Raw genomic sequence first — 22,050 nt, 5'->3', positions numbered from 1 at the left:
CATTTAAGTGATAATTTGTTGAATAAGCCACAATGGCTGAGTTAACTCACTGGGCTAAACTACACAAATTACAGTTTAGTGCAATTATAAACTCAAACATGAAAGCATTTTATATCTAAAATTCCTAATTAAATGGCAGTATATTATGACTGTGACAAAGAATTTAAAAAACACATATTATCTTCAACCTATCAATTCAGAGACAGTTTCTAAAGGTACAGTGAACTGTAAGAGCCGACTAATAAGTTCTGAATCAAGCAAAGGTGAAATTCATACTCTTTGATGCAATAATAGATGCAAATAGGAAAAAAATATTCTGGACAAAAGTGAAGAAAATGCAAGGCAACAGAGACAACAGACAAGATGGGTGTATGGCATCGAAGTCCAGAAATGGGACATGAATCAACATACTGAATGTTTTGCATCATCACCAGAAGAGGAATTAGTTTCAGGGCCCCTAATATTCTAAATCAGCTTTACACCTATTGCAAGACACAGCAATAGCACCCTAAACAGACTAAGTGTGTTAAACTTACCACATCTGCTACTGGGCCAGTGGGAGGCCACACTAGGGAGCCCTGGAGTCCTTCTTGTTGCAGGCCCTTGTCCTGAGTGAAGTGACTAGCTAGCTTCATCAGAGGATTAGAGCCCCCACACTCTGGCTCCACCAACTCCCTCATTGCCATGGTAGGCGGTGGAGAACGTGACACCCACACGACCCTCACCTGTCCAAAGAATAAACAGTTGCACAGATGATATTTATTTACAGTAGATATAAAATTGTCCGCATGATTAGATTACCTGGTCGGGCAACTTCAAAAAGGATTATGGAGTGCAACTGCTACAGCAGATGGAACAGAAACATCAATTTCCCTGCTAGGAGTAATGAATTTTGGAGCACCATTCCTAAAACCTATCTAAGTATAAGTATAATCTTTATTGGCATTGCACTTAAATACAACGAAATTGGTTCTAAGTCGTATCCAGATTTATCCATATATTTACTTACTTTATATGTGTGCTTACCTATTTACATATAATAGTTTTATTGTGATTAATGTTGACATTAGTTAACGACAAAGGAAAATCCAGGAAGTGTCAGCTAACTAACCATTATTGCCCAAAATGACAATCAATGAAATATGGTTTGTTACCTTGCCATATCAGATATTAGATCAGTGAGCAGATGTCTGATCTATGGCCAGCATAAGACATGGTGCAGCTCATCATTTAATATAACATCACAATGTCAGGCTGGTTAATCCAAGCCCTCATCCCAAACACACACACACACCACACACACAGTAACCACAAATGCTGGTGCTCAGACCCAACTATTATTGTTAGCATGGTACTCAAACCCCACACTGACATTATTACTGTTTACTGGGGTTTACTGGAGTTTATATAAAGCAGCAAAGCACACACTATGGCTGTCAAAGCACAGTGCCTGTGTTCATACAACATGCTAAGGCAAATTATGGTGATTAGCATTTGGTTTAGCATGTTGCACAACCCTCGGCTTAAAGCTCTACAATTACAAACCACTCCAAACTACATTTTACGCACACCCCCACAAATGAATTAAGTGACTCTAACAAACACATCTCACGCAGACATATTCACGTAGTAGAGAGCATTCCCTTTCCAGCATACGTTCAATCAGTGACAAAATCTAAGCCAAGTTCTCCTCTCCGGTGGGCTACCCACCACTGAACCATCACCAGGGGCACGCAGTACTGTATACACGCATCTTGATCACTTCATAAAACCCGAGGAGCGAGCTAGACTGAAAGCCAAGTTCTGGAGCTTACCCAGGACCCCAATAGGTTTTCTATACTATCCTAACAGGCGGCGGTGGGGGGGAAAAAACCCGAAAGCGAGAGCGCAAGCCGGACTTGATTTCAGGAACCTCCTGGACTCTGCTGCACGCCTGGCTGAGTAGCCAGTCGCTGCCGCCGGGAAAGGTTTGGGGCTGAAGCCAACCAGCTCGCCAGGCTTCCAAGGCCTTGCTGCTCCTCTCTACTTCAGGGCTGGCATTTCCCAGCAGCCGTATGGAGTCCTTGCGAAGGATTAGCCCCTCCTCCCCCTAATGAGCCAGATCGGGTCGGCGAACAACCTGGGGTACGTACCGGGAATCTCCCATTCCCCTCCCTCTATCCAATGCAATACGTACCTGCACGTCCCCGTGTCTGCTTCGTTCCTACAACATTTGCAAAAAGAAGGAGGCGGAGCCTGTCCTTAAAGGGCCAGCGCCCCAGTAACTGCAATGAGGAAGCAACGCCGACTCTGGCGCTTTTGTCACGCAAAGCCAACCACGTTGGGGATATTGATGTCCGGAGAAGATTTGGTTTTGATGCAGAACTAAAAACAAAAACAAAAACTAACCAACAGAGTCCAATAGCATTTCTAGGTCACATTACGATTGCAGCTTTGCTTAACCCCGAGTAAACCGGCTTAGAAATCAAACGATGATTTTGCAGTGAAGGTAACTGCCGGACACCCAGGTCGCAGCTTTGCCTGTAGTGGATATTTTAACCGTCTATGTTTCAATAAGTTCTTCCAATGCATTCAGAATTAAAGCTGTGCAAGAAAATATACACGTGTAAGGTCAGCTCACTTTCTTTCGGCTCTGGTATAGGCTCTGGAAGGAATTGCTGTTTTAAAATAAAGCATAAAGAAATGGGTGAAAGAATTGTATTTTCCCTTTTTTTTTTTTTCTTAACAGAAGTTAAAGATTTTTTTTTTGAGTAAGGTCTAAAATTTTGATATCAAATCCAAATGACTTAAGTAGCTAAAGTGAAAATCTTGAGGACCTGAAGCCACAGATATAATGCATAATGAGCAGTGGCGGATTAAGGCTTACTGGTGCCCTAAGCACTGACAAATCTTGGTGCCCCCCCTCCTTTGTACATACTGTACAAATCTGTTAGATTGGGTAATGGATAGGCACACACAGGCTTAATGGTAACAACAGCTCTTTATTAATGACAACAAGTGAGAACAATCCAGCGAAGTTTGAGTCGGACAGCAGCCCTTTTATAGGGAGCTGTCAGATCCTTCGACCAATAGGATTAAACCTCTGTTCCCGCCGGAACAGAGGACCTTGGTGGAAACCACTGTAGTTGGTATGAGTATCTAACATCTTCATCGTTTTTTTCTTTCTCAACTTTGTGGTGCCCCCTTTGGGCCTCGTGCCCTAAGCACATACTTAGTCTGCTTAATGGTTAATACACCACTGATAATGAGGAATTTATAGTGCCACAAATAGGACTGGTTTTTAACTCTGATGTACAGTAACTACTACCCATGCTTAACACTACACATACCAGGCTAATTTTCACAGGGGCTGGAATATTTAAATCTTATGAATATTTATTTAATTAGTTTAAGTCATGTCTCAAAAGACTAATTCCCCACCCTATTGCATAGAATTATTCTCTTCATTAATATTAATATTAGTATTAGAAAAGAATATTTATAAAAAATATGCTGATTTACCTTTCATCTGTTCATAATTATTTTCTCAAGTAGCAGCTTATCTTAGTTTCCCCCAAATTAGATTCTTCTAGATTTTTTTTAATTGTTCAAATTTTTTATTAGTTTTAAAATTTTTACAAGGAAAGGGGGTTATAGGGTTATAAAACATTTTGAAAGCTACATCGTGCGGGGGGGAGAAGCCCCCCCCCCCAGGTCTTGCAACTTTTACAATCGAAGATAGAAAAATATCAACATTTACATAGGTATTAGCCAGTGACGTGCGGTGACGTTTATGACTGGTGAGGCTGGTGACGTCATCAAACCACGTGGTTGCTCCGATCGCAGGGGCGCAGCCCAAACGGACAAATTTCTTCAGCTCCAGCCTCAATCAGCGCAGCCGCGGTCCCCTTCATCTTGCCTCAGGAAGGAGGGGAATGGGACCACGTGTGCAGGGGAAGGGGATTGCGGCTCTGCTAATCTGAGGCTGTGCGCTGAGGAGCCGCCTGCACACGTGGTCCCATTCCCCTTGCAAGGATCCCGGGCTCGCCCAATGCAAAAAATGCCTGGGTACCGTGTTTCCCTGAAAATACAACCTGTCCTGCGCTCACTGACCTAGCGTTATCCCGAAAGCGCCAAGTTACAGGAGCAGGGGGTGGGGGGAGCGCTCACATTGCTTGCCGCCTTCGGTATACCGCTAGGTTGGGGAATGGCGTTCTGTCCGGCCAGAGGGGAGAGTTGCCGGGAAACTCCCCAGCCGGGAAAAGCGCCATTCACTGACCTCAGCAGCCACCCCGCAAATCCCCTCTCCAGCCGGGAAAAGCGCCATTCACTGACCTCAGCAGCCGCCCCGCAAATCCCCTCTCCAGCCGGGAAAAGCGCCATTCACTGACCTCAGCAGCCGCCCCGCAAATCCCCTCTCCAGCCGGGAAAAGCGCCATTCACTGGCCTCAGCAGCCGCCCCGCAAATCCCCTCTCCAGCCGGGAAAAGCGCCATTCACTGACCTCAGCAGCCGCCCCGCAAATCCCCTCTCCAGCCGGGAAAAGCGCCATTCACTGACCTCAGCAGCCGCCCCGCAAATCCCCTCTCCAGCCGGGAAAAGCGCCATTCACTGACCTCAGCAGCCGCCCCGCAAATCCCCTCTCCAGCCGGGAAAAGCGCCATTCACTGACCTCAGCAGCCGCCCCGCAAATCCCCTCTCCAGCCAGGAAAAGCGCCATTCACCAAGCCCTTGTGCAGCTGTCCCAGGCGACCGCTGCTGGCTGCTGCTGCCCGCCGCCGCCCCGCTCCGCTCCGTGCATAACTTCCAAACTCCAAAACTTCCAGCATCGGCCGCTCTAGGAGTGCTCTCTATGGTGGGCCGGCTGCTGGACAGAGAGTTTTCCGGACAGTCTTCCAGCAGCCGGCCCACCATAGAGAGCACTCCTAGAGCGGGCGATGCTGGAAGTTTTGGAGTTTGGAAGTTATGCACGGAGCGGAGCGGCGGGGCGGCGGGCGGCGGCGGGCAGCAGCAGCCAGCGGCGGTCGCCTGGGAGAGCTGCGCAAGGGCTTGGTGAATGGCGCTTTTCCCGGCTGGAGAGGGGCTTTGCCGGGCGGCTGCTCAGGTCAGTGAATGGCGCTTTTCCCGGCTAGGGAGGGGATTTTCCGGGCGGCTGCTCGTGAGCATAGTTACCTCATGGCTACTTCGCCCCTGAGGCTGTGCCCGGCTCTTCGGGAGCCAGTTCACAAGAGAGCAGTCGCCCGGCAACTCTCCCTTCTGGCCGGACAGAACGCCACTCCCCAACCTAGCGGTATATTGAAGGCAGCAAGCAACGTGAGCGCTCCCCCCCCCCGGCTCCTGTAACTTGGTGCTTTCGGGATAACGCTAGGTCAGTGAGCGCAGGACAGGTTGCATTTTCGGGGAAACATGGTACCTAGGCATTTTTTGCATGGGGCGAGCCTGTGATCCTTGCAAGGGAAATGGGACCACGTGTGCAGGAGGCTCCTCAGCACACAGCCTCAGATTAGCAGAGCCGCGATCCCCTTCCCCTGCACACGTGGTCCCATTCCCCTCCTTCCTGAGGCAAGATGAAGGGGACCGCGGCTGCGCTGATTGAGGCTGGAGCTGAGGAGCCTCCTGCACACGTGGTCCCATTCCCCTTGCAAGGATCCTGGGCTCGCCCGATGTAAAAAATGGCGAGATCGGCACACTTGGGGCTGCTGCTGAGATGTCCAGGGAGGCTAAACCAAGCCGCGCGCCTCTCCCAGCCACTTTCACGGCTTCCTGGAGTAATTCTTTTTTATTTTCATGACGAGAGTGGTGAGGCTCCGCCTCCCCTGCCTCCCCTGACTGCACGTCACTGGTATTAGCAGTTTTAAGTTTAACACAAAATCATCAGTATGTTTCAATCATTTGTTTTGTATCACTTCCATAAAAGTACATTGTAACAACAATTGCAATAGTGTTTCAAATCACTTTTGTGATCTGAGTCTTCTAGTTGTTGCGTCCTCCCTCCCGTCCACCGGCTTAGCCTCAGCCCCTCCCTCCTTTGTTTCTTGTGTAACATCCCCCATTTCGCCTAAGAGAGCACTGTGTTTTTTAGTGAAAGCCTCTGCTTCCACTACTGTGTTAATTCTAATTCTGCTGCCCTCCCAAAAAATCAACATGCCTTCTGGAAACAGCCACCTGAACCAAACCCCATTATTGTATAATATTTTTGCTAAGAAGGAATATTTCCTTCTGTTATCTCTTACTTTCTTTGGGATCTGTTTAAGAATGGTTATTTCTTTATCTTTATATTTTAATGGTCCTCCCCTTTGAGCTCCTAGAACCTCATCTCTTGTAGTTTTTCTAAGAAATTTAACATGAACTTCCCTTGGAACATTGTGTGTTCTTGCATAGGCTGAATTAACCCTATAGATCAGATCAATGTCCCACCAAAGCTGTTGTTTATCTCTATTAATATATTCTGCTAGTATTGTGCTCATAAGCTCCTTAAGATCTTTGTTCTCAACTTCTGACAAGTTTTGGAACCTAAGAAAAAAAGACATCCTTTCAAATTCCATTTTTAACATCTGATTTCCAAATTCTGCATTCCCCCTTTGGATTGTCTTCATCTCGTCTCTCATCCCAACCGCCCCCTCCTCCAGCACACCTATCCTCTGTTCATTCCGTGTGGTTTGCTGATTCGTCTCTCTGAGCTGTTCATTTAAGTCCTGCAATTGTTTTTTAATTTTGTCCTGTCCCTTTAAGATGATTTGAAGCATCTGTTGAGTAGACAAGTCCTTTGCACTCTTTTCAGAGGCTTTAGGTTGTAGAAAAGATCCCAGTTGTGACTGGTGAGCAGGGCTGGACGTGGAAGATGTTGGGGCCGATGAGGCCTTACCAGGCGGTAATTTCTTTGGACCCATCATGAGGCTCAGAGATAGTTGTTGTTCTGTACAAAGAGATGGCGTCTGTGGGAGAGCACAGCCGGTAGAGATCACCAAACAAACAAGTCCAAAAGGAAAACTGCAAAACAGTCAAAAGAGTAAGAATAATAAAAGACCTGGGGAGACCCCTCGGCTCACCGCTCTTCAGCTGTTTCATTCCAATTGATTGTTTCCTTCCAGGCTGCATTCGGCAAAGCGTGCGGTGGCATTCAGCACGCTCCCTACGCTCCCCGGCTCCTGGGGCAAGGCTGGAGACACCCCCCTGCGGCCGTTGCCGTTCCAGGGGGTCCCAGCGAGCCGCCCCTATGGCAGGGCGCCCCTCCAAGGCACCCTGTGCTCCCCCTAGACTTCAGGGGGAGCCCACTGGAGCAGCGAAAAGGCGGACGCGCGTGACTTCCGGCAGCCAAAGGTGACAGACGCGCGCATCCACCTTTCCGAAAGGGAGACGACTTCTTCTAGATTTATTAAAACTACAAATCCCTTTACATCAACTATTCAGTTGAGGATAGCAAAAGTTGCCATCCACCATAATTAATAGTTCCTTGTTAAAAAAGCCAAAATAATTAAAATATGATTTTTAAAAAGAGGACAAAAAAGGAAAACAGAACAAGATTCATATGTTTGGATTTGTGTGATAATTCGTTTACAGAAATTACATTTTTACTCTTCCAACAAAGTAAATTTAAGTTAAATGACTCGTGCAGAGTGATCTCCATTGAACTGTAACACTAAACCAATTTAAGGTAATGATTTTAAGCCAGATGATTCAATTTAACCAATTTCTTAGTTTTGCCTGCACAGAAGTCCTTTTCCCAGATGGAAGTAGGGCCACCTACTGCTTCAGTCCAGAATGTCTCTTTAAATGTGAAGTTTTGTTAAAAGTTCACTGAACAATGTCCTTTAGAACAGTATAATAAAGTAAACCTGAAATGCTACCATAGTCAAGATGCTGATCTGTTGACTAACCTTCTCCAGAAGCCTAAACTTTTTGCTGAAAAGTCCACAGTAGTTATAGTTCATACCTTTTTTTTTAATGAAAATTATCAGTACTTTTGATCAGTGACGTCATCAAAGTAAACAAACCCACGTGCTGATTGCGTCACCAGATCATGCCCCTAAGCGGAAGTGACATGCACCATCACCACCACCCTCCGGATATGATGTGCATAGCCCTCCTCTCCAGCTGGGATGTGCATAAATCACCCCACGTAGTGCAGGATTCACAAGGTCATAACCCTAACCGGATATGTTGTACTGGCCTAAGCCCATCATGATAAGTATGAGTAGAACTAACAGATAAGTTGTTGTGCAAGGTCCTAGCCCTATTTTTTCAGATAAGACGTGTTGAACCTAACCGCATCAAGAAAGATGCCAAGCCTCTGGGTACATGATTAGCTTAACCCTAGACTAATTCTATGGACATTCAAGGGGGAAGGGGGGTTGTGAAAGAATTTTTTTTTATTTCTAATCATTCTCCTAGGGCCTGCATTTAAGCCCACTTTTTTTTTCTTAAAAGGTATTTATTTCTAGGTGGATTTAAAAACATTTCCTCGAAGAATGGGGGGGGGGGGGGAACAGCCCTTTTAAACCCCGCAGCTGGTTTTTATCTTTGTAAAATCTAAAGACACATATTTTGCCAATTGCACACTCAAATACTCATGTAACCGTTTTGAAGACCACCTACAGGAAAAGACAAGGAATATTAACAGGAATTAAAATGTTCACAAGAGGCAAGCCACCAGGCTGCATGCAGGGTTAAGCCTTTGTTGGAAGAAATGTCCTTCTGGGTTCGGCTCCAAGTGGGGAAAAAGACACTGGAGACATGGAGGCTGCTTGGAAAGATGGTTTTAATGGTGGACAGGACCACATGGCTTGAGTCCTGAACAGAAAAGGTGATCACATGCTTCAATGTTGGTGGAGAAGAAGAGAAGGGAAGTGAAGAAGAGAGCAGAGCCTTGCAGGGCTTTTTATAATCTGTTCAGTCCCACCTATCTGTTTCCTGTTCCTGTGTAAGAAATGTATTCTGATTGGTTGCCAGACTCCCATGGGCCCGTGCAAGGGCAACCCTCTAGGCTGAGTTTGAATCCAGGTTTGATTGAGTTCAGATGCCATGTGGTCAGTTGAGTAAAGGCTTATATTATCATGCCTTCATTGTCACTGCCAGAACTCTACACCCATCCCCCTGGAGCTGAAGGGGAGAACTCTTTATTATGTAAAGTGAAGTAGCTTGGCCTTCTTAATGGCCCATTGACAAGGTGGGGATGGGCAGGAAGCTGCAGGAATTTACTTTGTGTTTAAAATGTGTTTCTCCCTTTTTCACATCCAGGAAAATATAATATTCTGCATTTTCAATATTTCCTAGGATATTTCATTTTTCTGGGAGAGGGCTGGGTGATAACTTCCTACACCTTGTTCAGGCATGCCTGGGAAATGCCTGGGCATGTCATACCCACCCGCCCACCTACTCCCTGTGATTCTGCGCATGCGCAAGAGGCATGCCAGGGACATGCCTGGGCATGTCATAACTCCCATGATTCTGGGCATGTGCATGGCTCAAGGAACTTGCCATTACAAGAGCTGGGTAGTTTGCCTTAATTTCAGCAGTCTCTTGAAGATGGCAACCTTTGATTCCAAAGATGTTTTTAAAACAACAGCAAAAGCCAGCATCGCATACTCTGACACAAGACCCCAGCCGCCAGAATGCAACAAACCCTGTTGCAAGGGTTATGATAAAGAATTTTTTTGATTCAGAACTGTTTTGCACGGCTGCAGCATGATGTGTTGTAATTTTAACGATGTGCAGGGTATTTACTGGACGGTATGTGAAACAGCAAATGATGCTTCATTATCTCCCAGAAATGGTAAGTAAATATGTTTTTTATTTATGATATTGTAAATGACACTGGAGTGGATAACTCACTAACAAGATGCGCTTTATATTTTGCAGACTCCAAAATAATAACTCCTAGACAGCAAACTTTGTGAACAAGCAAACAAAGTGAAACTAGAGTCTTCGACTTTAAGAGAGCTAATTTCAATAAACTTAGAGAGAGCTTGGGAAGAATTCCATGGATGAGAATCCTCAAGGGGAAAACAACTCAAGAAGCTTGGGAAATTTTGAAAAATGAGATTACAAAAGCCCAGTCTAGCACAATATCAATGAAGAAGAAAAATAACAGCTCCAAAAAGAAACCAATATGGCTCTCTGACAAATTGAAAGACAAAAAAAGATAAGTATAAAAAGTGGAAAGAGGGGGACATAACTAAGGCAGAATATTAGCCAATAGCCCAAGCCTGTAAAGATGAAGTGAGGAAAGCTAAGGCTCACAATGAAAAAAGGCTTGCCACAAAATAAAAAATAACAAAAAAAGCTTCTTCCAACATGTTAAAAACAAGAAAAGAGTTAAGGAAACAATTGGTCCATTGCTGGGAGAAAGTGGCAAGAAGGTGACAAGCAACAGGGAGAAAGCAGAACTATTTAACTCATGTTTTGCATCTGTCTTTACACAAAGGGATAAAACAGTCCAACCTATCAAAAACAGCACCACAAAAATCAGATTAGGAACACAAGTTGAAATAGGGAAGAAAATGGTAAGTGAGCACCTATCTACCCTAGATGAGTTTAAATCACCAGGGCCAGATGGATTATACCCCAGGGTTCTGAAGGAACTGGCAGATGAGATCTCAGAACCACTGAACTATATCTTTCAGAGATCCTGGAGCACCGGGGAACTACCAGAGGACTGGAAAAGAGCTGATGTGGTACCCATCTTCAAAAAAGGAAAAAAAAACTAGATCCAGGGAACTATAGACCTATCAGCCTGACCTCAATACCAGGAAAGATTCTGGAAAAGATAATCAAGCAATGAATTAGCGAACACCTAGAAGCAAACAAAGTAATAGCCAAAAGCCAACATGGGTTTGTCAAAAACAGATCATGCCAGACTAATCTTATTGCATTCTTTGACAATGTGACAACATTAGTGGACCAGAGGAATGCCATCGATATAGTTTAGTTGGACTTCAGTACGGCATTTGATAAAGTAGACCATAACCTACTACTAGATAAAGTAGAAGAATGTGGGTTGGACAGCATCACCACCAGATGGATTCGTAACTGGATGACCAACCGCACTCAACGTGTAGTCCTCAATGGAATTGCATCTACATGGAGGGAAGTAGGCAGTGGAATACCCCAAGGCTCTATTTTAGGCCCAGTACTCTTCAACGTCATCAATGATTTGGATGAGGGAATAAATGGGAAACTCATCAAATTTGCAGATGACACCAAGCTGGCAGGAATAGCCCACACTCCAGAAGATAGGCTTAAGATACAGAAGGATCTTGACAAACTTGAAGATTGGGCAGTATCTAATAAAATGAAATTCAACGGTGAAAAGAGTAAGGTTCTACATTTAGGCAAGAAAAACAAAATGTACAGGTACAGTATAGGTTGCTCAATAGTAGTAACTGTGAGAGGGATCTTGGAGTGGACAACCATTTAAATATGAGCTAACAGTGTGCAGCAGCTGCCAAAAAAGCCAACACAGTTCTAGGCTGCATCAACAGAGGGATAGAATCAAGATCACGTGAAATGTTAATACCACTTGATCACGTGAAATGTTAATACCATGCCTTGGTAAGGCCACACTTGGAATACTGCATTCAGTTTTGGTCGCCACAATGTAAAAAAGATGTGGAGACTCTAGAAAGAGTGCAGAGAAGAGCAACAAAGATCATTAGGGGACTGGAGACTAAAACATATGAAGAACGGTTGCAGGAACTGGGTATGTCTAGTTTAATAGAAAGGAGGACTAGGGAAGATATGATAGCAGTGTTCCAATATCTCAGGGGTTGCCACAAAGAAGAGGGAGTCAAACTATTCTCCAAGGCACCTCAGGATAGAAGAAGAAACAATGGGTGGAAACTAATCAAGGAGAGAAGCAACTTAGAACTGGGGATAAATTTTCTGACAGTTAGAAAGGTTAATCAGTGGAACAGCTTGCCTCCAGAAGTTGTAAAAGCCCCAACACTGGAAGTCTTTAAGAAGATGTTGGATAGCCATTTGTCTGAAACGGTACAGGGTTTCTTGCCTAGGCAGGGGTTGGACTAGAAGACCTCCAAGGTCCCTTCCAACTCTGGTATTGTATTGTATTGTATTGTATTGTACTGTACTGTACTGTACTGTATTGTATTGTATTGTATTGTATTGTATTGTATTGTATTAGTGACCCAGAATGCCACAAACCACTTTCTATCAGACCCTAATCTTAATAAGTACCTAACCCTAACCAGAATGATCATTTCTGGAAAATGAAGACTACCCCAAGTGGCAGACATAACCTTTGCCTTAGTGGAACATATTTAAGAGCATCTTACTGAATTGCAGAAAAATATCTAAAATGAAATATATAAACATTTTAAACAAATAACACATTATGGTGCAGTCTAATCAAAGGCTGTTTAGTTCTAATACAGGTAGCAAATCTTTTTGTTACAGTTTTACAAAGAGTGTCTTATTTTGCAGTTCTTTGGGCAATAACTCTTACCTGTAGAATTGAAAAAGAAGAAAACTTGAGGAGTAGCACAATTTTGACCGGAATTGCGTGGCCTATCTTTTATCGTACAAGAGGAGAAATAGCAAGGGATTATCTTCTCTCTTCTGCAATTTTAAATTAGCATTCTTTTCTTGTGGATTATACCTATCTTTACCATGAATGATATTCTGCATATTAATCTTATACTACTTATGATCAAAAAGTGGTCTAAATTATGAAACACCAGTCTTGTCCACTGGAAAATTCTCTTGATCCCATGGAATGACCATTGGCTTACCTGAAGGGTCCTTTTCTGTACACCGCGGGAGAGTCCAAGCAATGGGTTAATTCAGTCTGCTTGCCCTTAGGACTGAGGAACTATTTTTCCTTTAGCCACACCTCCTGGTGTGATCAATCCCCAGAATTCTTAAAAGGAGTCAGTTCGTGCGGACGGAGCGAAGCGTCCAAGATGATGTACTGTTGACACGAAGAACCCGAATCCCGGCCTCGATAGCCAGGGTGGGTTGGACTCTCCCACGGTGTACAGAAAAGGACCCTTCAGGTAAGCCAATGGTCATTTTCCTGTACACCGCTTGGAGAGTCCAAGCAATGGGACATACCCAAGTTATTGTCGATCTGGGTGGGCAGAAGAAGGCTCCCGGGATTCGGTCTCTGATACAACCGCCTGGAGCACACGCCTGCCGAAGGACGCCTCAGCCGAGGTGAAAATGTCCAATTTGTAGTGTCGCACAAAGGGTGAAGGAGAGGACCACGTAGCGGCCCTGCAGATGTCCAGGATCGAGGCCTGGGTGGCCCAGGCCGCCGAGGTAGCAGCGCTTCGTGTGGAGTGCGCGGTGATGCCGCGCGGAACGGCTTTGGATTGGCATTCATAGGCTGACGCAATGCAGGCACGAAGCCACCTGCCAATCGTGGAGGAAGAAACCTTCTTCCCTAGGGAACCAGGCTGGAAGGAGAGGAAGAGAGCCTCTGACTTCCTGAACTCCGCAGTGCGAGCGATGTAAACCTTCAGGGCCCTCCTGACATCAAGATTATGCCAGGAACGCTCTCTGGGATGCGACGGATGAGGACAAAAATTTGTCAACACAATGTCTTGCGCTCTGTGAAACCACAAATTTATCTTAGGGGTAAAGGTCGGGTCCAGCCTCAATATAACCCTGTCAGGGTGGATGACGCACAGGTCCTGGCGAACAGACAGGGCCGCCAGCTCTGAAATCCGACGAGCGGACGTGATGGCAATCAAGAAGGCCGTCTTCAGCGTCAGGAACCGAAGAGACGTTGTGCGTAGAGGTTCGAATGGGGGGCCAGAGATGGCCCGTAGGACCACGGACAGCTGCCAAGTGGGGTAGCGATGAACGGTGGGAGGGCGAAGGTTAGAGGCGCCCTTGAGGAAGAGGCGCACCCTCGGAATTTTGCTGAGAGGCAAAAGGGGGTCGCCCGACCAGACGGTGGACAAGGCCGGCTCTTGGCGTCGAAGAGTGTTTGGGGCCACGCCCTTGTTGAGCCCCGCTTGAAGAAAGTCGAGGACTCTGGAAACAGGCGCGGTCGTCGGTTCGATGAGTAGCTCCTCACACCACTTCGCGAAAGCGGCCCAAGACGCGTCATAAATTCTGGTGGTTGAAGGACGTCTAGCCGCCTGAATGGTGCACACTACCTCCTCTGACAGGCCTTCGCCTTTCAGTTGGTCCCCCTCAAGTGCCAGACGGCCAACTGGAGCCACTGGGGCCCTGGATGAACTACGGCCCCCTGTCTGAGGGAGATCTGGTCCGGAGGGATGCGCCACGGAGGAGACACCAACAGGTGGACAAGGTCGGCGAACCACGACCTGCAGGGCCAGTGTGGAGCCACGAGAAGAACTTCTGCCCCCTCTGCGATGACTTTGGAGATGAATTGAGGAAGGAGAGGTAGAGGAGGGAAGGCATACAGTAGCTCGCGGGGCCACCTGCAACGCAGTGCATCTGTCCCCTCCGCCCCCGGGGTGAAGAACCGGGAGTAAAAGCGGTTGAGCTGCTTGTTGTCCCTGGACGCGAACAGGTCTACAGTCGGAGCTCCGAATCTGTTGGACAGCTGGTGGAACAGGCAAGGGTCCAGTTTCCACTCTGCAGGATCTATGGTTGTCCTGCTCAACCAGTCCGCCTGGGTGTTGTCCACTCCGGAGATGTGGTCGGAGCGGAGAGATTCCAGATGGCGCTCCGCCCAGCGGCCCAGGGACTCCGCTTCTCTCATCAGTGCTCTGGATCTGGTGCCACCCTGGCGGTTGATGTGCGCCTTGGTGGCCACATTGTCCGTCATCAGAAGCACATGTTGACGATGGATGGACCGGCGGAAATGGCGCAGGGCCAGGCGAGCAGCTCTCAGTTCCAGTAGTTTGATGCTGTAACTGGTTTCCACTTGGGACCACTTGCCCTGGACAACCAGGGAACCCATGTGGGCTCCCCAGCCGGAGAGGCTGGCGTCTGTGGTGATGATCAACCTCTCGGGCTCCTTGAATAGGTGGCCCTTGAGGACGGCCGGAGACACCCACCAGCGGAGAGACCTCTTCACCTCCAGCGGGACGCGAATTGGCCTGGGAGAGTTGCTCCTGGATGCCCTCTGGTGCGGCAGCAGCAGCCACTGAAGCGCCCTGGAATGCAGGCGGGCCCACGGCACGATGGAGATGCAGGATGTCATTTTTCCCAGCAGCTGCGACAGAAGGACCACTGGAGCCTGCCTCAAGCTCATCACCTTGTGGGTCATGGACTTTAGACCATCCAACCTGTCTTGGGAGAGGAAAACCCTGCACAAGCTGGTATCTATCACCGCCCCCAGGTGTACAAGTCTGGTTGTTGGAGTGAGGTGGCTCTTCTCTATGTTTAGAGTGAAGCCGTGATTCCTGAGGGATCTCATGGTGGTCTGAAGATCCCGCAAGGCCTGCTGCCTGGACGACGACTGGATAAGGATGTCGTCCAGGTAGCACTGGAGCCTTATGGGCCTGCGTCTTAGCTGGGCCGCCACTACCGCCAGAACTTTGGTAAACGTCCGAGGAGCGGACGAGAGGCCGAATGGGAGAGCTTTGTACTGGAAGTGGCGACCGGCATAATAGAAGCGCAGGAACTTCCTGTGCTGTGGACGGATGGGAATGTGGAGGTATGCCTCTTTGAGATCTATAGATGTGAGGAGATCTCCCTGTCGAATCCCCGCCAGAATGGTCTGCAGGGACTGCATCTTGAACCTCCGGTAGGCGATGTGCCTGTTGAGGTTTTTGAGGTCCAAGATGGCTCTCCACCCTCCCGAGTTCTTTGGTACCAGGAAGAGGATGGAGTAAAACCCCCTCCCCTCCTCACCCGGGGGAACGGGTTCCACGGCCCTGATGTCTAGGAGATGCCTGACCTCCTGGTCCATGCGCTCCCTCTTTTGAGGGCAGGTTGGGACGGGGCACCGGATGAAGTTCCGGGGGGGGAGGGATAGGAACTCCAGGGAGACGCCTTCCCTGACTATTTGCAGAACCCAGGCATCCTCGGTTGTCTGGGCCCAATGGGAGGCAAACAGCTGGAGCCAACCCCCGATGGGTGCCGAGTTCGGGCAGTCACTTTGACTTACAGAACAGCCTGTTGGAGGCTCCACCGTGGTTATACTTGCGGAAGCCGAACTGCTGTCTGCCTCTGTCCCGGAAGGGCGCCCTGCCATGGGACCTGTCGCCCTGCTGACCGAAGGACCTATTGGAGGGAGAGAAGGAAGAGGCAGAGGTGGAAGGCTCGGAGGCACGAAAGGACTGCCTCCTGGAATAGGGAGCTGCCTTGCGTTCCTGCTTCTTGTTTAAAGAAGGGAGGACCTTCCTCTTGTCCTTGGACTCAATGAGGAGAGGTTCCAGGGACTCGCCAAATAATTTGGACCCTTTAAAGGGGGCGGAAGCCAGTTTCCATTTGTTTTTCTGGTCCGCTTGCCAATGGCGGAGCCAGATCAGACGGCGAGAAGTGATATTAGAGCCGAGTGCCCTGGAGGCGAATTTAGTGGCGTTAAGGGATGCGTCAGCGGCGTATTGGGAGGCCGCGATTATTTTAGACACGTCCTGGTGGAGGCGGACGTCTCCCGCCGGGAGCTTGGTCAGAAGCTCGCGCAGCCAGATCACCGAAGCCCTATTGAAGAAGGAGGCGGATGAAGAGGCCCTAATGGCCCATGCAGCCGCCAGATGGGTTTTGTGGCACGCCTTTTCCGCCTTCTTGTCCTCCGCCTTAAGGCCTTCCAGAAGGTCGGCCGGTAGGGAGGAGTTGGAGGTGAGGGCAGCAATGGGCGGGTCGACAGTGGGAAAGGGCCAGAAGGTCCTCCAGCACTGGCTCCATAGTATAAAGCTTTCTATCTACCCCGCTGGGAGAAGACTGCGTGGCTGGTTGAGCCCACTGGCGCTGGATGAGGTCGAGAAACAGCCCCGGGACCGGAACCAACTCCTGTTGTGGAGCTGGAACATCAAACATGACCGCATTGGGATTAGCCGGAGTGGCATCCGCCGCCGGTGCGGCCAGTTTGGGCTTGATCCCCACCCTGGTGGCAGCCTTAACCTTGTGGAGGACAGATTTAAAAAGGCTGGGCTTGAACAGACCCGCAAAGGCGGGCGCTTCAGGAGGAAGGTCCTCGTCGTCCGAAAGACCTAGCACCTCTGGGTCCGGGTCCTCAATGGCAGAGACCTCGCTGACCACCGAGGATCCCAGGGAAGGGTGGCGGGCACGCTTGCTAGGAGGGGGAGCTGCCTGATCGGATTTGGGACCCCTAGGGGTCACTGCAGTGGGATTCTTAAATTTCATGGCTTCCGTGATGCCCTTGGCAATGGCACGGGCCATCAGTTCCTGCATGCGGGGAGATAACTCCTCTGAGTCAGAATCAGGATCTAGGCCCTCCTCCAGGGGGGGGTGAACCTCACCCGGCATGTCATCTATGCTAGCATCTCCAGGGGGAGGGGCCTGCTCGCAGGCCCACGAGGGGACCGGGGAAGCCGGCTCCGCAAATGACCTGTTTGGGGACAGGTCCTGGGACTCCACCTCCTTGGCAAGGACCATTTGGAGATCCTCCCGGGAAGGAGGGATTCCGGAATGGGACTGCTCCCTGCCTGCCTGGAGTCTGGCCTTCTCAAATTGCTTGTCAAGGGCCCGCTGGCGCCTTTCAGCATCCTTGGCCTCAGCCACAGAAGGGGTTCTGGAACGCTGTTTCCCAGAACTTCCCCCACCACTCTTGCCCGCACCCCCACTCCCCGATGAGGAGGAACCCTTGCTAGGGGCCTGAGAGAGGCTCGGCCTAGTATCTTGGGAATCGAGGGGACTGGGCAGGTCCATAGTCAATGACCACACACGATGGAGCAAGGCTATGACAAGGCAGAAGGTAGAGAGAGAGACTGGTTGCTGCAAGGGGAACAAAACAAAAGGATTTGTCAAAATTGCTATATGCACAGTAAATGAGTCGATACGTATCAAAGGATCCCATGCTTAATACCAGTCAGAGGCCCAGGGGTAGGATTGGGGCCTGCACCGAGGCGCAAGGCCCCGCAGGAGAAGCAGGGAGGAGAATGACTAGAAAAAGGCTTTGGCCTGCGCTTACTTAGGCCTCCTCCCTGAGCCGGTATAATGACCGTTGGTATGGCCCAGGAACCAGCACCGCTCGCAAAAATAGGCAAAAAGACAAAGGTGGTGACCCCAGCCTGGGAAACCCTTGCCAGGCCCTGCCACCTCCAGCGGTCTCCTGATAACGAGGCTGATGCAAAATGGCGGCCATGACTGGGCGCGCTTTTTTCGCGCCTAAAATGGCCGCCGCAACAGCGTGGGGGCGAAGGGAGAGCGAGGAGCGAACGCGCCTTAATGGCGACGATCGCTCACTCCTCCCTGCAGCAGAGGTCCTCTAGCAGGCCGGGGAACGAAAAAACTACGACTAAAACAACAAACGAGGGGCCTGGGGACGTAGGAACCTCGCCGCTGCAGCCGCGCCGTTTTAAACGACAAGCGGCAGGCCTCCGAAGCCGTCCCTTAGAGATCGGCTGAGGGGCACCCCCCACCACCTTCCAGCTTACCTCCTGGCCTTCAAACGAAGATTCTGCTGGAGAGAAACGCAGCAATGAGGAGAAAAACGTCTCACGATGTTGGGGAAATGTCAGGAAAGAAGAAAAAACGCAAATAGAGTCCAAGCCAAAAAAAGGATTAATTCAGCTCAGAGCTCTAGCTAATTACGTCCAAACGGGCTGACTGAGGAAGAATTCTGGGGATTGATCACACCAGGAGGTGTGGCTAAAGGAAAAATAGTTCCTCAGTCCTAAGGGCAAGCAGACTGAATTAACCCATTGCTTGGACTCTCCAAGCGGTGTACAGGAAAAAAACCCTTCTATGATGTTCCTATCTCTGCATCCTCCCTCTGGCAGTTGTGATCTGCTCTTGGCCCAGTAAGGTTGACCTCGGCCCCTTAAGACCTTCTCTATTCCTTCTGTTTATTCCCAGTAGCCCTTACTGGTAGACCTCAACTTACAACCCCAATTGACCCCAAAATTTGTGTTATTAAGCGAGACAGTTAAGTGAGCTTGCCCCATTTTATGATTTTTCATGCCACAGTTGTTAAGTGAATCACTGCAATTGTTAAGTTAGTAACATGGTTGTTAAGTGAATCTGGCTTCTCCATTGACTTTGCTCGTCAGAAGGTCGCAAAAGGTGATCCCAATAAAGGAGAATATTTGTAGCTCAGGGTTGCATTGAGGGGTCCTAATTTCAACCCTGTGATCCCATTACCCCAGAACACTGCAACCATCATAAATATGAAACAGTTGCCAAGCATCTGAATTTCGATCATGTGATAATGTGGATGCTGCAATAGTCATTAAGTGTGAAAAATAGTCATAAGTCACTTTTTTCAGTGTAACAGCCTCTAAATGAATGGTTGTAAGTTAAGCTTTGCACATGAACATTTTAAAAGGATTTATTATCATAACGGGTGTAGGTTGCTTAGAATTAACCCATGAGAGTTCTGGTTGCCTAAGTCCATTGAAGTGCCCAGCAGTCCAACCTCATTAGAACCTTGATAATGATACAGCTCTTCATCAGCTACTTATCTTAAGCTGCTTTGTACTACATGCCTTGAGGATGTCAGATTTGCCCTGCCATTTTTTATTTTAATAAAATATTAACGTCTTTTATGCATTCTGATGAAATTTCATATACATATAGGCTTTAGGTAGGCTATATTATAAAGACTAATTACAAGTAATCCTCACTTAGTGGCCATTCAAAGTTACCATGGATCCACCTCAAAGCTACGTACAACCTGGTTCCAGAGTTCTGATGGCCACCGCGCCCCAATCATGAGACCGTATTTTGGATACTTGACAACTGACTGGAATTTATAATTGTTACAGTGTCCCACAATCACATGACAACATTTGTTTGGCATTTTTTTGCCAATTTCCAGCGTTTACTTCATTTTTAGCAAAAAAAAAAAAAAACATAGAAGAAAATGGGTTTGCTTAATGACTGCTATAAAAAAGGTCATAAAATCAGGTGTGATCATATGGTGACCCATTTAATTACCACCAAGACCTACGACTAATTCTGGGCTCAATTTCAATAGTAGGTTGTGGACTACAAGTATATCATAAAGGGAACATCTTCATATTGGACTCCTGATAACTTCATGGATAGATCCATGCCATTTTTCATGCCTTTTTTCTTTTTTAGACTTTTATTAAAGTTTATTATAATATAAAATATTTTTTTTAAAAGATCATAAGGGAATAGAGAAAAGTGAAAGAAAGGAAAGGAGGCAAGGTTAAAAAAAAACCCAATGTCTTCCAACTTTTTTTAGTGCAAGAGAATAGAAAATACAGCTGCAGTCACAACTTTTTGCTTTCCATATTTAGTATTATCCATTTCCATAACACTGTTAATCTAATAATCAAAATCTAAAATTAAAGTTTCTTTTTTTTCTGTTAAAGCATAAAGTTCAGAAACAGTTTCCAGGTGAAAACAAACTGGATATGATCTTTTGTTTAATTAAAGCAGTTAATTTAGCCAGTTCTGCCAACTTTTATCACTTTTTATAATCCATTCTTCCATTGTGGGAATTGACATGTCTTTTCATTTTTGCGCAGGTAGGATTCTCTCAGTGGTCAATATATAACAACAAACTTCCTTTTTCCCAAGTTTTTTATCTAATAATACTAAGAGAAAAACGTCTCAATTTTATATTTAAAATTCTGAATCCTTCTTCTTTTCTTATATGTTTTCCAAGCCTTTTTTCTTCCCTGCACTCTCTGAGCATCAAGAGGAAATGGAAAAATAAGTATCCACAGAAATATTAGAGTAGTAAAATTTGCCATGCATTTGCTATATTAAGCTTTCATTCATAGATTGTGGGCCACAATGTCCAGATCATAGAAGAAATTCCAATATAACCTAAAGCAGCAGCCCAGAGATCTCTGTGGTATCTGTTTCTTGACATGGGTGACCTTGAAAGGCTGATACGAATAGACATTCAGCTGTTCCTTTAACATTCATTTAATATACTCATATAATTAAATTGCTGTCATACCCAATAGTACCTTACTGCTCTTTGAACATACGGTAATTATTTTTCACTACATCATGCTTGCTTCAAAATTTGAGGGCTTTTTTCACCTTGCCAGAAAAAATGGAAGCATGCCAAGTAAATATTAAATTTATAAAAACATATTTTCGTGCAATTGAATTACAGTTCTATGATCACATATTGTTTTTGATAATAAAAGAGTCTTTCTTCTGGACCTGATGTTCCAGATACACAGAACAAAACAGTCAGCACTGGTGAGGTTAGCAACTGAAATATTACTTTCACTGAAATGATGAAACAGTTAGATCTCTTTTTCTTGTTTTACATCTCAGCCTTTTTAACACAAACACATGCTAACATTACTGCATCAAAGGACTAGAGACATGTTTCAGCCTATCCATATTTTTAGTTATATTAACTTTTTTAACCTCAGGCAAGAACATTCACCATTTTCCACTGTGGGAGGCTTGGCTTCTTCATTTGTTTTCCAAAAATGTATGTGAGATAAACCTTCTTCATAAAAAAAAACCCTTAATGTATTCCATAAAAGGTTTGAAACAAATCATCAACATTTTTTTTCTTTGTGCAATATTTTTTTTCTCCTGGAAAGTTTATACTTAGTTGATAGTCTACTTTTAGTACAATGTCATTTGTTTGTCACACCTTCACAATTATTTTATTAAACATATTGAGCTATCCATGAACAAATTATGACTTAGTGTGTGTTTCAAAATATAATTGATAATTGACCAGCCATTATTGTGATTTAAAATAGTTCTTTGTCCTTCAAATACATAATGGATCCTTTCGATTGAAAGAGGTGAGAGAAATTTCATATTGCCTTGTTGCAACCTACCTTATATGGTAAACTGCAATGTCACAAAACTTCAATATGAATAATATATGTGGAAATATAAATTTTCACACCAAGAGCTTCAGTATCAAATGGTAAAATGGCAAGTGCATTTTGAATGCTGTTCTGTCCTACAATATGTGCAGGACAGAATAGCATTCAAAATACAATATGTGCAGCACAATTAATTACTATCATATTCCTTCTGATTTTCTATTTGCATT

General features: G+C 46.5%; 1 protein-coding gene across 6 annotated transcripts in view; it reads right to left on the bottom strand.

The window, feature by feature from the left end:
- The window catches only part of PEX5 (peroxisomal biogenesis factor 5), a 42,583-nt gene that overhangs the window by 15,290 nt on the left and 5,243 nt on the right, over nt 1-22,050 (bottom strand). For 3 of the 6 annotated variants that reach the window (XM_081942127.1, XM_081942123.1, XM_081942128.1), the window contains exon 2: nt 537-725. In XM_081942127.1, the coding sequence (XP_081798253.1) occupies nt 537-686 (150 nt within the window). In that variant the 5' untranslated portion in view covers nt 687-725. Of the gene's footprint in view, nt 1-536; nt 726-1,814; nt 2,082-2,132; nt 2,155-2,176; nt 2,315-22,050 lie in introns of those variants that run through there. The other 3 variants (XM_081942124.1, XM_081942126.1, XM_081942125.1) reach the window with 3 other exon arrangements.

The sequence above is a fragment of the Natrix helvetica genome, assembly GCF_964273705.1.
Source record: "Natrix helvetica genome assembly, chromosome: 2".
In the NCBI taxonomy this organism is placed as follows: domain Eukaryota; kingdom Metazoa; phylum Chordata; class Lepidosauria; order Squamata; family Natricidae; genus Natrix; species Natrix helvetica.
The sequence above is the reverse complement of the archived record's forward strand: the minus strand, read 5'-3'. Positions and strand labels throughout refer to the sequence as shown.